The sequence below is a fragment of the Bos javanicus genome, chromosome 3 (assembly GCF_032452875.1).
Source record: "Bos javanicus breed banteng chromosome 3, ARS-OSU_banteng_1.0, whole genome shotgun sequence".
NCBI classification, from domain to species: Eukaryota; Metazoa; Chordata; class Mammalia; order Artiodactyla; family Bovidae; genus Bos; species Bos javanicus.
This window is the reverse complement of record NC_083870.1, coordinates 52,371,028-52,386,489: the sequence shown is the minus strand read 5'-3', so window position 1 is coordinate 52,386,489 and position 15,462 is coordinate 52,371,028. Positions and strand designations below refer to the sequence as shown.

Genomic DNA, 15,462 nt, shown 5'->3' with positions numbered 1-15,462 from the left:
ATATAGAATCTTCATATCACAAGAGCAATAATTACAGTAAGATCTTTTTATATACAGACATAACATGTCTATTAGCACATATTAAATATATATGTACTAAATAAATAGAAAGGAAATTGGAATGACCCACAGAAAACTACTGATAATAGTTACTTCTGGGGGTCAAAGGAGACCTGATTTTTTGCTTTATAAATTTTAATTTTGAATCTTTAAAAATGAATCTATGCATTATTTATTATAAAGGTGATTTATATAAGAATTATATAAGAAGAAACAAATATGAAAAGAAATCACTGATTTGGAAACACATCCTATAAGTTCATTGACAAATACCAATCAAAGAAAACAGAGCTAATCCTGAAGAAGATAGACCTCAGAATTATGAAAAATTAAAAAACAGTGATAAAGGGCAGAAAGTTGAAGGATAAAATTTTAAAATTTTATACACCAATACAGTATACTAACGCATATATATGGAATTTAGAAAGATGGTAACGATAACCCTGCATACGAGACAGCAAAAGAGACACTGATGTGTAGAACAGGCTTATGGACTCTGTGGGAGAGGGAGAGGGTGGGAAGATTTGGGAGAATGGCATTGAAACATGTGAAATGTCATGTATGAAACGAGATGCCAGTCCAGGTTCAATGCACGATGCTGGATGCTTGGGGCTGGTGCACTGGGACGACCCAGAGGGATGGTATGGGGAGGGAGGAGGGAGGAGGGTTCAGGATGGGGAACACATGAGAAATAAATTAAAAAAAAAAAAATGCTATCAGTTCTTTGAGTCACTGCAGACTATTAATAGAAGCTTCCACTATCTCTGGAAAAAAAAAATAAAATAAAATAAAATAAAATTTTAAAATTAAGAGGATTAACACCTGGCTGTAAAAGAACTGATCTGATATTCAGCAAAGTAATAAGAATATGAGAGAGACATGAAAGTGGTAAATATTAGCCTTCATTACCCACCAAAAGACTGTACATTTTAGATTAAGAAAATGCCTCCCAGACAGTCACTCTTCCTAGTCAAGTAGTGACATAAGGTGGAAAATTACAAAAGGAAGCTAATTTATGATACATATGTGAGCATGTGTGCCAAGTTGCTTCAGTTGTGTCGACTCTTTGCAACCCTATGGACTGTAGCCCTCCAGGCTCCTTTGTCCATGGGACTCTCCAGCCAAGAATACTGGAGTGGGCTGCCATGCCCTCCTTCAGGAGATCTTCTTGACCCTCAGGAATTGAACCCGATCTCTTACATCTCCTGCACTGGCAGGTGGGTTCTTTACCACGTGCGCCACCTGGGAAGCCCTATGATACATATAGAAATAATTAGAAAGTCATGAATTTTAAGAATCTGACAGTCCTAATCAAAAGAATGCATGATCCAATCTAAGGCAAGGTGTAAGTGAAAGCATTAAAATTGCAAATATAGTGTTCCCAACAAGATGCTTGTGCAAAAATACCTTGATTTAATTTGACTCAGTAGTTAATGCAACAGGGTATATTGAGAAATCCATTGTGACACTCAAGAGACCTAGATTCTAATTCTACAGCTGTCCTCAGTATAGCACCATAACCTCAAGCAAGTCAGAACTTACCTAGGCATCACTTACTTCATTTGTAAAATGAGAGGATTTGGGTACATGATCTCTAAGTTCTGTATGATCTCTAGGGATATTTAAATTTCTAGAGAAATATGGCTAAGAAACAGAACACTAACTTCTGCCCTCCAAGCTATAGATCTGCCTGAGGAATAAGTATACAACAGTGAGAAGTTTGTTTCTGAGATGTCAAGGTATTTGGGAGATAAAGTTTAATAAGACTTTAGGGAGTATCCTAGAGAAAGAGTGACTTCCTTTAGCTAAGGAGACAAAAGGAAATTCTTTGGCCAACTGGTTTTATTGAGCCCCATGAAAAAAAATCATTTTTACTTGAACTCACGTGATCTAAATCAAGTTGATTAACACTAAGATATAACTACTTAGAAAACCAAGCACTTGGCATCTAGAAAAAGTATCATTGCCTGTGTGACTGCAAACCCAGTAAAGTCATTACAAGCTACAAAGTAATTTTAGTTTACTCTTCCAATTACTCTCCTCTATACAGACTTCCCATTGCTGGCATAACAGTCACCCCATTATCACATATGCATTCCTTCACTCAGGTTATTTCTTTTAATATGTCTTTCCAAGGCAATGGCACCCCACTCCAGTACTCTTGCCTGGAAAATCCCATAGACGGGGGAGCCTGGTGGGCTGCAGTCCATGGGGTCGCTAAGAGTCGGACACGACTGAGCGACTTCACTTTCACTTTTCACTTTCATACATTGGAGAAGGAAATGGCAACCCACTCCAGTGTTCTTGCCTGGAGAATCCCAGGGACGGGGGAGCCTGGTGGGCTGCCGTCTCTGGGGTCGCACAGAGTCGGACACGACTGAAGCAACTTAGCAGCAGCAGCAGCAGAACATCATTAATGTTCTACAGACACTTACTATATGTGTTTTCATACCGTCAATTATTTTTATACACATGGTTCTCATTCAAGCCAACTTGAAAGTTCTTGTAGATGAGAAGCACATCTTCTTTCTATTGTCTACCACGCCTCAACAGATCACACTCTCAGTGTTTGTTGATTTAAAAATTCACAAGTTATCTTTTTAAATTAAAGACTTGGGAGTTTGGAGAAATTAATTTTACATCTGCATGCTGACTCCTCATTCTTATGTAAATGTTCTTTCTTTGTATTAAGGAAACAAATTTAAAATGTTTTAAACTTATAAAATACCTTCATAAATATGAATCATGGACAAGTAATCAATATTTTAAGACATTTAACAATTAATTTTCTTTACCAATTTACTTTCATTTCTCTTGTTTTAATCCTTCCTTCCATTGGAAATCTGGAAATAAACAAGGCAAACTTTTATTATTATTACTTATTGTAGCTGAATGAAACCTTTTTAAAAATTATTTAAAACATTTAATTTCTGTACCTGATAGTTGTCCGATTTGGATCTTTGTTCAAAGTATTCAATGCTTTCTTTTCATTTATTCTTAATTGTACATCTAGAAATTCCTTGCAGCTGGCTATCATTGTGACCTATAAAATTTCAGCATTTGTTCATTTGGTTATGTCCATTCTTTACTTCTTTTCTCTCATTTATTTTTCTGTACTTATTTACTTTTAATGCTGCTTTGGGACATCACATTTAGCACATTTTGCCTCTTTAAGGATTCATTCATTCACTGACAAATATTTACAAACACCTGTTATATATGCCAGACACTCTGCTACACACTGGCTCTATACCAATAAGATTGTAAAGATTAACAAGATGAAATTTAAAATATTCAGCCTAGCATGTACCATATGATAAGCACTTAATAAATGAAGATTTCATTACTACCACTATTACTACTGTTACATTATTGTTCAGGCTTCTATAGTTTGCAAATGGTTATACTTACTGAGGATAATTTTTTAATGAAAAAGAATGATGTTGGTATAAAGAAATTTGTATTCAAGAACCTACCTAATTCTCCCAGATGATTTTGAGCAAAGCACTCTGCTTTGAGTTCTCACACCTGTAAAATGAAACTAGCACCTTTTCTAATTCTAATTCTCTTTTACACTTACAGAACTCAAAATCAGATGGGTTAATGTTAACTCTTGATTTCTTCTCAGTTAAGAATAATATTCAACACAACACTGTAAATCAACTATACTTCAATAAAAAGTAAATTAGAAGAGTATTTACATGAAAATACAAGCCTTCTATTCATCAATTTTTGTACAATTTTTAGTATCAATATAATGATCTTATTGCAATAATCAACTTAGATATTTTAAATAGTTTAAATTTGAGAATAAATATAAAAGTCATGTTTCATGTTCATATTCCCAGTTAAGGAAGGAAGGAGCAATATAGTTACAGGTGCCAAAAATATGACTGTGCTTTTATTCACTGCTGTAGCTACAAAGGTACCCCACTGGCAATATTTTAGGATAGCCTGTTTTTAATTCCCATTTTCTCCAAAATTAGTTATTTTTTCTGGCCTATCACCAATACTATTCTCTTTCTACAGTTATTGTTATCCTGATGCAAAGGATTTAGGGAAGAGTTGCAAGTAAGAGGCATGTGTCTTTCATTCATGGCAGACTTTCCTAATATATCATGCCACACCATCTTGGAATCTTTCTCAACATACTATATTTGGTAGCCACTACCAAGGTAATCAGAATTATCACATAAGTTGAAAGGTAGCTGCTATCCTTTCTTCGGGTATGTATATAAATTTTCTTAGCCCTAATACAAAGACGCTGTTGGAAATATATTCTAAGGAGTAATATTCCATATTTTACAATTAAAGGCAAATAAAGAGGAAAATATATGCACTACTAGAAATGCTTTCTTTTCTGCTCATTTATTCTTAAATTGCAGGAGATATACAAATAAGTTGTTTCCCCCAATACTATTTTATACTATATCACAGTATACTTATTTTCTTGTGAAAATTAATTTACCAGATCTGATAAAGTTTCTTTTCCACTCATTGTACAAAATTTCTTCACTGTCTCAAATGTAATATAATACCAAGCCATCAATCTTCCTGCCTCTGTAGAGAGAGATGGAAAAAATAAACATTCCAAATCAGCTGATACAACTTGCATTTTCATCAGTTTAACACATATTTCTTTAGCTTATGACCAACCTAGATAGCATATTCAAAAGCAGAGACATTACTTTGCCAACAAAGGTTCGTCTAGTCAAGGCTATGGTTTTTCCAGTAGTCATGTATGGATGTGAGAGTTGGACTGTGAAGAAGGCTGAGTGCCGAAGAATTGATGCTTTTGAACTTTGGTGTTGGAGAAGACTCTTGAGAGTCCCTTGGACTGCAAAGAGATCCAACTAGTCCATTCTGAAGGAGATCAGCCCTGGGATTTCTTTGGAAGGAATGATGCTGAAGCTGAAACTCCAGTACTTTGGCCACCTCCTGTGAAGAGTTGACTCATTGGAAAAGACTCTGATGCTGGGAGGGATTGGGGGCAGGAGGAGAAGGGGACAACAGAGGATGAGATGGCTGGATGGCATCACTGACTCGATGGACGTGAGTCTGGGTGAACTCTGGGAGTTGGTGATGGACAGGGAGGCCTGGCATGCTGCAATTCATGGGGTCACAAAGAGTCGGACACGACTGAGCGACTGAACTGAACTGTGCCTTTAATAGCATCAGGTACAAAAGACACCACTTAAAATTCTTCAGCATTATTTTAATGAAATTGGAATTTGAAACTAAATTGTTTTAGAAATAAAACATTAGGTTGGCTGAGGGTAGGAGGATGGGCAGAGTGAGGATAAGTAATTGATGAAATGGAATTCATTTAAAAGGTTACTGGCTTCAATTATAAGTTGTCAAAAACAGCACAAAGAATTTCAAGTCTTGTGAACACACAGAAAACAGCTGAGAAGAGGAAAATGGTATTCTGCTTCTCAAGGTAAGGTCTATTATTTACCTATGTGCTACAGGTTTTGCTGAAGAATAAAGAATGTGACATTCCATCACTTAGAGCCATCAAGAACAAGGTACAGTGGACAGAACTTAGACTCAGGAATAGCCACTTTCTCAGTTAGGAGTCTAGTGAACATGTTCAGCCAAAACATGAGTAATGTAGTGGTTCATAAAAGTGAGATTCTAAGAGCTGTATGTGAGACAGTGAGAATATGACTACCAAGGGAACTAGTATACTTTATATTTGAAAGTGAAAGTTGCTCAGTCTTGTCCGACTCTTTGTGATCCCATGGACCATACAGTCCATGGCATTCTCCAGGCCAGAATACTGGAGTGAGTAGCCATTCCCTTCTCCAGGGGATCTTCTCAACCCAGGTCTCCTGCATTGCAGGCGGATTCTTTACCACCTGAGCCATGCTCCTCTTATCCTGTGCTGTATTGTGCTAAGTTGCTTCAGTCATGTCTGACTCTGTGTGACCCTACGAACTGCAACCCACCAGGCTTCTCTGTCCATGGGATTCTCCAGGCAAAGAGTACTGGAGTGGGTTGCCATGCCCTCCTCCAGGGGATCTTCCTGACCTAGGGATCGAACCCGTGTCTCTTATGTCTCCTGCATTGGCAGGCGGGTTCACCACGAGTCACCTGGAAAGCCCCTTCTTAGCCTAGATGTTTATAAATTACTATAGGGTATCTCCCCACCTGATCTGCCTCTTGAGAAATTTGTATGCAGGTCAGGAAGCAACAGTTAGAACTGGACATGGAACAACAGACTGGTTCCAAATAGGAAAAGGAGTTCGTCAAGGCTGTATATTGTCACCCTGTTTATTTAACTTATATGCAGAGTACATCATGAGAACTGCTGGACTGGAAGAAACACAAGCTGGAATCAAGATTGCCGAGAGAAATATCAATAACCTCAGATATGCAGATGACACCACCCTTATGGCAGAAAGTGAAGAGGAACTCAAAAGCCTCTTGATGAAAGTGAAAGTGGAGAGTAAAAAGTTGGCTTAAAGCTCAACATTCAGAAAACGAAGATCATGGCATCTGGTCCCATCACTTCATGGGAAATAGATGGGGAAACAGTGTCAGACTTTATTTTTTTGGGCTCCAAAATCACTGCAGATGGTGACTGCAGCCATGAAATTAAAAAACGCTTACTCCTTGGAAGGAAAGTTATGACCAACCTAGATAGCATATTAAAAAGCAGAGACATTACTTTGCCAACAAAGTAATGTCTAGTCAAGGCTATGGTTTTTCCTGTGGTCATGCATGGATGTGAGAGTTGGACTGTGAAGAAGGCTGAGCGCCGAAGAATTGATGCTTTTGAACTGTGGTGTTGGAGAAGACTCTTGAGAGTCCCTTGGACTGCAAGGAGATCCAACCAGTCCATTCTGAAGGAGATCAGCCCTGGGATTTCTTTGGAAGAAATGATGCTGAAGCTGAAACTCCAGTACTTTGGCCACCTCACGCGAAGAGTTGACTCATTGGAAAAGACTCTGATGCTGGGAGTGATTGGGGGCAAGAGGAGAAGGGGACGACAGAGGATGAGATGGCTGGATGGCATCACTGACTCGATGGACATGAGTCTGAGTGAACTCCGGGAGTTGGTGATGGACAGGGAGGCCTGGCGTGCTGTGATTCATGGGGTCGCAAAGAGTCAGACACGACTGGGCGACTGATCTGATCTGATCTGATCTGATCTCCCTTCTGGAGAAAATGAAAGTTTTTGAGAAAAGGCTTATATTTGCTGGCTGATTAGTAAGAATGAAAGTTACCTAGCTAAGGTATATAAATAACCTAGAAATGAAACTATGAAGAAAATGAGTCAAGGGAGACAGAATGGAAAGAATTTTAAAAGAATTGCAAGTGAAGAGAGAAAATAAAGAGACAACTCGCTATCAATATAGTTTTTGAATGATAAATATTTTCATAGTAGCAAATATAGGGTATTTCAAAATAAAAGTCATAGAGTTGGAGTGAGGGAAGGGAACTAGAGGTGATGAGAATACACCTCTCATATCTCCTACTGCAAGAAGTGCTCTGATGGATGGTCCCAGCTGCTGTGTTCTGAATCTATCACTATGTATACACCAAGATTACACTTCTCATGAGATGCTCCAAACAAATGACCGGGCATGGCAGGAATATTAAGGTAGACCTTAATGGGACTCCTTGGATGGGCAACTTTGAATTGAAGATTCCCCATCAACTTTGCCGAATGGTCTTAGGACTGCATTGCAGGACAAAATTCTCCTTCCTTTTATCTTTCCTTCCTTTCCTCCTTCCTTCCTTCTCTCTCCTTCATAGAGGTAAGATTTGCATCCCAGTTGAATGACTTTCTGTGCTTTTTGCAGTTACTGTCCATTTTCATTAGGTTGTTAATCCTTAAATTTGCACAAAATAAGACTTGGTCTTTTGAGCCCTTCTTCCATATACATTAGCAGGCAGAAGAGCTAAAAACCCAGACAAGAACACAAGCATACAGATAAAAATACCTAGAAACTTGAGTATTATGATTACAAATTAAAAAGGCAAAAGCAAGAAGTAGAATTACTGGAACATATAGACTAAAATTTAATTTAAAAAATACTCAAAGAGATAAAAGAAAATAATAGCAAAGGATCATGAAGTCATAAAAAAGAATTAATTAGAAATAATATGTAAAGAGCATCCACCCACATTAATAGTAGGCTTAGTAATCATGATGGCAAAACCACTTCAGCATTCTTGCCTTGAGAACTCCATGAACAGTATGAAAAGGCAAAATGATATGACATTGAAAGATTAACTCCCCAGTTCGTTAGGTGCCAGGAAGCCTGGCATGCTGCAGTTCATGGAGGCATGAAGAGTCAGACATGACTGAGGAACTGAACAACAACAACAAAGTAATTATGAACCAATCCCTCTGCTGAAGGCAACCAAATCAGAAAAATGAAATACATGAAATATCTTTTACTAATCATCAAAGAACTAACATGATATTTATCTGGGAGGGAACTTAAAACCAAAAGAATAAGCACACTCAAAACTTATAAAAACTGACCACATACGGGTCCATAAAACAAGTCTCAACAAATCTCAAAAGACTGAAATCATACAGAGAACATTATCTGATACAAAGCAACTGCATCACATGTCAAGAACAGTAACAATGAAACTGCTGCTGCTAAGTCGCTCCAGTCGTGTCCGACTCTGTGCGACCCCATAGACTGCAGCCCACCAGGCTTCCCTGTCCCTGGGATCCTCCAGGCAAGAACACTGGAGTGGGTTGCCATTTCCTTCTCCAATGCATGAAAGTGAAAAGTGAAAGTGAAGTTGCTCAGTTGTGTCCGACTCTAGCGACCCCATGGACTGCAGCCTACCAGGCTCCTCCGTCCATGGGATTTTTTAGGCAAAAGTACTGGAGTAACAATGAAACTAGAAAAGAAAAATAATTAGAAAACCATCAGATGTACAGAAGTTACAAACCAGATTTCCAAATAATCCATAAGTCAAAGAAGAAATAGTGGAAATTAGAAAATAAACAAACTGATAACAAAACTATTACAAACCAGTTAATAAAAATTCTTGTCCTTTAATACATAGTATTCCTATATTTTTATGTAAACCTTTATTTCCTATAAATACATAGTATATGCATTCCTATAAATTCTCATATAAAACTGCATATGAAAAATAACAATGCTTATGGAAAAAAAGTATTGAGGCAAACAACAAATTCATACAACATTGTATCAAAAGAACTAACCTAAATAATCCTAATAAAAATACTAGCAGTTAAAAATACATGTTAAATTAATCATAAAGAAATACGTACATAATGTATATATAACACTGTGTGTGTGTTTAAACTAACTTAATGGTTTAGGGTGTAACAAGAGTTGAGGATGCTGAGTTAATAAACACAAAGGACAAAATATCCAATGATTGGGAATTGCATAATATATGTTTTCAAAGCAGAATATATGACCAACCTCAGCACAGAGGAGTATGTAAAAGGGCATCATGCACAATAATTCTTCTGAGAATTCAGCTGCATTCAGCTAGAAAGTATATTTTATGTTAAGCTGCTGTGATGCTAAATTTTATGTGTCAACTTAACTGGGCCATAAGCTGCCCAGATACTTGGTCAAATATTATGCTGGGTGTGTTTGTAAGGATGTTTCTGGATAACATTAACATTGAATTGATACACTATACACTGATAGAACATTAGTGTTCTTTGCAATATTAATGGATATTCCATTTAAAAGATTTCTCTGGGCAAATAAAAATGTAAAAACCCTAGGCTAACTAATTTTGGCTCTTTCTTACTGCCTTTCTTCTTAGCACATTTAATATGTCATTGAACCCCATGATTTTCCTAAAGAAGATAGTTTAGAGTAAAACTGCATTCTCTATTTCAGTTTGGAATCTCTTCCCCACACCTTCAGAATACACATTGAGATAAACTGTGAGTATGACACAAAGATCTGAATAGATTTTCACTATACTATTTATTGAAATATCACTCCCAGGGCAGTAGTTCTCAATTTTACGTGCAAAAAATGCATCCAGTGTTCAAGCTTAAAATCTAAATTACCAGGTGTTACTCCTAGAAGTTGAGGATTTTAAGTCTGGAGTAGGGCTCATTAGTTTCATTTTTAACATAACAGCACTCTTAGATGATTTTGAGAGTAAGTAGTTAACCCAACCAGACTTAGGAAACATTACCCTGCTATGTGATAGGGAATATTTTCAGCTCCAAGACTGGATTGTCCTTTTGGACACATCCTGCCTAGTCATGCAATGAGTGAGGAATGAAAGAGAAACCAAAGACATCAAACATTTTATAATTTCAGGCTTAACAAACTGGTTAGGCTATTGAGAAGGAGGGGCAAGTAGAGTTATTTTCCTAACCTTGGACAAAAGAGAGCAACAACTCACGTTTTCAGAATTTTTTTTCCTATAAATGTTCATTATCCCATTTGATCATCATAACAACCTAATAAGGTAAATATATATATTATATATTCTTGTAATATATATTCTTATTTTGCAGATATATATTAGTACTAAGGCTCAGTGAGTTTAAGGTCCCAGCTAGCATAGTGGCAGAAATGGAACTGAAATCCAGGTATTTGAAACAAAGATTTTATGTTCATATCATTGTACAATATTCCAGGTCAAATTAACAGTTATATGCTTCCAAGTGTCAAATTTCATGTCACATATGTAAGAAAAGATTTCCAATAGAAAATTAATGGTCAAATGTTATAGTAAAGGTAAAAGACCTAGATCAAAACCACAATTACATAATGACTATAGCTTAACCTGTGAAGGTAAATTATGTTTTCAAAGAAATTATCATAAACTGAGAATAAAGGTCCAACATCTGCATGTTTAAGAAGCCCACAGTAAGGCAAAAAAAGTCAGCAAACAGAAATTCATTAAAGAAGCAGAAAAAATAGAATCAAAAGCAAGTTAAAAAGAATAAAATTAATCAAGTAGTATTCACTGATGATGGAGAAAGACAGCAAATAGTATATATATATCATTTATTAGGTATGTTTAAAGGCAGAAGAAATGGTATCAGTGGATTCGAGAAGTTCCACAGGGAAAGAATGACAGTGGGAATAAGATTCTTGAGAATTAAAGTATATAAAGAATAGATGATGAAGTTATATTAGTTTTCCCTCCTATTGTATAGCACAGGGAACTCTACTCAATACTCTGTGGTGACCTAAATGGGAAAGAAATCCAAAAAAGAGGGAATATATTAATATGTATATGTATAGCTGATTCACTTTGCTGTACAGTAGAAACTGAAATATAACATTGTAAAGCAACTATATGCCAATAAAATTTTTTTAAATAAAATGACAGGGTTAAAAATAAAAAAGGAAGAAGTTATATTAGTGATTCTCATGCCTCCTCAGTGAGACATCCTAGAATACAAAGAAGGTAATTCTCACAAACAGATTTACCAGAATGAAGACCACGGGAGAGGGAAAAAAATGTTATAAATCTGTGGCTGAGAGTTAGGGAGCATGACACAAAATCATACATTGCTATGTATGGTTGCAAGTACATAAAAATGCATTTAAAAATAGAAGGATACATGCAAAGTTAGATAGTCATATATTGATTTTTTCAAACTTTTCTATGCTTCCCAATTTTATTAGGCAAAGGACAATGAAGTCGATATTTTTCCCCAAGAAACTTCTAATCCTGTGTGCTAAAAACTACAAAACACTCTTTCTTGCTTCTATTATACCCTATATAGAATCAAAAAGAGAGAGGCAGAGACAGAGAGAGAAAGAGAAGGCACCTAACTAACCATCTTCATAAGCCTTGTTTGAAGAAGTAAGAATTGGTAAAATGTTAGCTACACTGAAGCAACCCAAAGATTTGAACTTTTCAATCCTCGGCTGCTGCTGCTAAGTCGCCTCAGTCATGTCCAACTCTGTGCGACCCCATAGACAGCAGCCCACCAGGCTCCCCTGTCCCTGGGATCCTCCAGTCAAGAACACTGGAGTGGGTTGCCATTTCCTTCTCCAATGCATGAAAGTGAAAAGTGAAAGTGAAGTTGCTCAGTCGTGTCCGACTCTGCGACCCCATGGACTGCAGCCTACCAGGCTCCTCCGCCCATGGGATTTTCCAGGCAAGAGTACTGGAGTGGGTTGCCATAGCCTTCTCCGTTATATGTAACTTAAAAAAAAATTCAAACATGTACATGACTAAATAAATGATAGGTACACTTCCTCCATGAAATACTGAAATGGATGTTAAAATGATTTCAAAAACAAGCAATGTGAAAAAGTGTTTATGACATACACTAAGAGAAATACACAGGATACAAAATCGTATACATATTAGGATTGCAATTGTAAAAAAAATAGGGAAAACATTGGAAGCAAATCCAAAATTATTAACTGAATGGTTCCTTTTGGATACTGAGATTATGTTTTCCCCCTCATTTTCAAGTTTTCCATCATGTTGCCACATAAGTCACCAAAGTTAGTGAACAGAAATTTAATGCCTGTCAAAAAGGCAGCTCTATAATCTTATAAATAGGAATCATATAAATTTATCATGCTAATAATGATGATACCCTGTTGAGAACTGAAACCCCAATTTAATTTTACCATCATCTAAATTTTAGTGGAACAAATGTTTAAATTTAGTCTTAATTGTTAAATTTACTAACAACAATGAAAAAATTACCAGTTGGTTTGAAATTAATATCTTCATCCATTTTTATCAGGTTCAGAGATGACAAATCATTCAGATTCTTCAAACACAATTCTGTTCAATTATAAAAAACATATTTTAACTTTAGTAAAATAAAAAGGCAATAAAAAAACAGAATATATTATTAAATATTCTGAAGTCGTGTTTCTGTGTAATTTTTCTGGGAAGAACTGTAATTCCTACTTAAGTGGTAAAAACAAAACAAATGAAAAAAATCTCATTTAAACAAAAGAGCCACCTAATATGCTGAAAAATTTTTTATAACAGTAAAAGTAATAAAAATAACACTCAAGTGATAACATTTACAACTTAAAATGATACATCTGTATTATCTCATTTAATCCTCAAAAAGACCTGAATGAAATTGAAGCTTTCAGTTCAGTTCAGTTGCTCAGTTGTGTCCGACTCTTTGCAACCCCATGAATCATAGCACGCCAGGCCTCCCTGTCCATCACCAACTCCAGGAGTTCACTCAGACTCATGTGCATCGCATTGGTGATGCCATCCAGCCATCTTATCCTCTGTCGTCCCCTTCTCCTCTTGCCCCCAATCCCTCCCAGCATCAGGGTCTTTTCCGATGAGTCAACTTTTCACATGAGGTAGCCAAAGTATTGGAGTTTCAGCTTCAGCATCAGTCCTTCCAAAGAACACCCAGGACTGATCTCCTTTAGGATGGACTGATTGGATCTCCTTGCAGTCCAAGGGACTCTCAAGAATTCTCCAACACCACAGTTCAAAAGCATCAATTCTTCGGCACTCAGCTTTCTTCACAGTCCAACTCTCACATCCATACTGACCACTGGAAATACCATAGCCTTGACTAGACGGACCTTTGTTGGCAAAGTAATGTCTCTGCTTTTCAATATGCTATCTAGGTTGGTCATAACTTTCCTTCCAAGGAGTAAGCGTCTTTTAATTCCATGGCTGCAATCACCATCTGCAGTGATTTTGGAGCCCCCAAAAATAAAAGTCTGCTACTGTTTCCCCATCTATTTCCCATGAAGTGATGGGACCAGATGCCATCGTTTTCTGAATGTTGAGCTTTAAGCCAACTTTTTCACTCTCCACTTTCACTTTCATCAAGAGGCTTTTGAGTTCCTCTTCACTTTCTGCCATAAGGGTGGTGTCATCTGCATATCTGAGGTTATTGATATTTCTCCAGGCAATCTTGATTCCAGCTTGTGCTTCTTCCAGCCCAGCATTTCTCATGATGTACTCTGCATAGAAGTTAAATAAGCAGGGTGACAATATACAGCCTTGACGTACTCCTTTTCCTATTTGGAACCAGTCTGTTGTTCCATGTCCAGTTCTAACTGTTGCTTCCTGACCTGCATATAGGTTTCTCAGGAGGCAGGTCAGGTGGGCTGGTATTTCCATCACTTGAAGAATTTTCCACAGTTTATTGTGGTCCACACAGTCAAAGGCTTTGGCATCGTCAATAAAGCAGAAATAGCTGTTTTTCTGGAACTCTCTTGCTTTTTAAAAGGCTATGTAAAACATGTGAGATATGTTCCAAGAATAAAGAGACTGCAAGGACCTGAAGTGGGAACAGCTTGATGTGGTTAAGGAACAGCAAGATAGCCAATTTGGACAGAGTGGAAAAAAGGAGGGGAAAGTGACAAGAAATGAAGTCAGAGAAACAAACAGGCACAGGGATATCAAACAGGACTTTGTGGTGAAGATTTGCATTTTATTCTAAGTGTGATGGTAAGGCTGCTTCCCAGGTGGCGCTAGTGGTAATGAACCCTCCTGCCAATGCAGGGGACCTAAGAGATATGGGTTCGATCCTGGGTCAGGAAGATCCCCTGGAGGAGGCCACGGCAACCCAGTCCAGTATTCTTGCCTGGAGAATCCCAAAGACAGAGGATCCCAGCTGGCTACAGTCCATAGGGTCACAAAGAGTCAGACACGACTAAAGTGTTTAGCAAACACACACATTGGTAAAGCTACTGGAGGATACAGAGCAAGAAAATATAACCAAATTTAGGAAACAGCATAATCTATGCTAAGGATCCTTCGTAAGAAATTTAAGGCAGAACTCTAAGGAAACCAAAACATTCTATCCAGTTACATAATAAATTCAGCTATTCGTTATAGGGGAAAATTAGCCACTCTATAATAACTGAAAATAAGACAAATACGAACTGTTAAGAACAGTTTAGAAAAGCTAAATCATTACAGCTACCAGAATATAGCAAGATATTTCTTGGTAATATTTCATGAATTATTTCTCATTTCATGTGTATTTGCTCATTTTGATTTAAAGAAAGTACGCCTTTATTTTTGTGTGTGTGTGTGAGGAAAAGTACGCTTTTAAAACTCCATTTCAAATTTGGTCAATACAGAAAGGATAATACAACTATTTTACAGATCTATTTCTCAACAGCAGCATTATTAATTTAAGCTATCGCTTATCAGCATTTTTAACGAAATATTTATTCTTTAAGAATGATAATTTTACTTCTTCATCCTTATCTCTGAATTTTTATTTGCCATATGTATATATCCAAGTAGAGAATAAATTAAAATTGGCTAAATATTTTTAGGGGTCTAACATTTTTTCTTTTACTGGAAGACAGTCTCAGTACAATGTAGAGGCAGCAATTTCTACTCCTAATAAATGCTCAACAATCTGATATTTTCAAAGATATGTAATTAAATACTGAGTTCAAAAATGAAGGAATGAAAATACTCATTTCAAAAATGAGATAA

The 15,462-nt window shown here is 36.8% G+C and overlaps 1 protein-coding gene across 3 annotated transcripts in view; it reads right to left on the bottom strand.

Moving 5' to 3' along the window:
• The window catches only part of HFM1 (helicase for meiosis 1), a 110,962-nt gene that overhangs the window by 54,536 nt on the left and 40,964 nt on the right, over positions 1–15,462 (bottom strand). For all 3 annotated transcript variants that reach the window (XM_061411250.1, XM_061411251.1, XM_061411249.1), the window contains exons 19-22: positions 12,724–12,804; positions 4,529–4,620; positions 2,997–3,103; positions 2,856–2,903 (exon numbers count right to left, since the gene is read on the bottom strand). In XM_061411250.1, the coding sequence (XP_061267234.1) occupies positions 2,856–2,903; positions 2,997–3,103; positions 4,529–4,620; positions 12,724–12,804 (328 nt within the window). The remainder of the gene's footprint in view (positions 1–2,855; positions 2,904–2,996; positions 3,104–4,528; positions 4,621–12,723; positions 12,805–15,462) is intronic.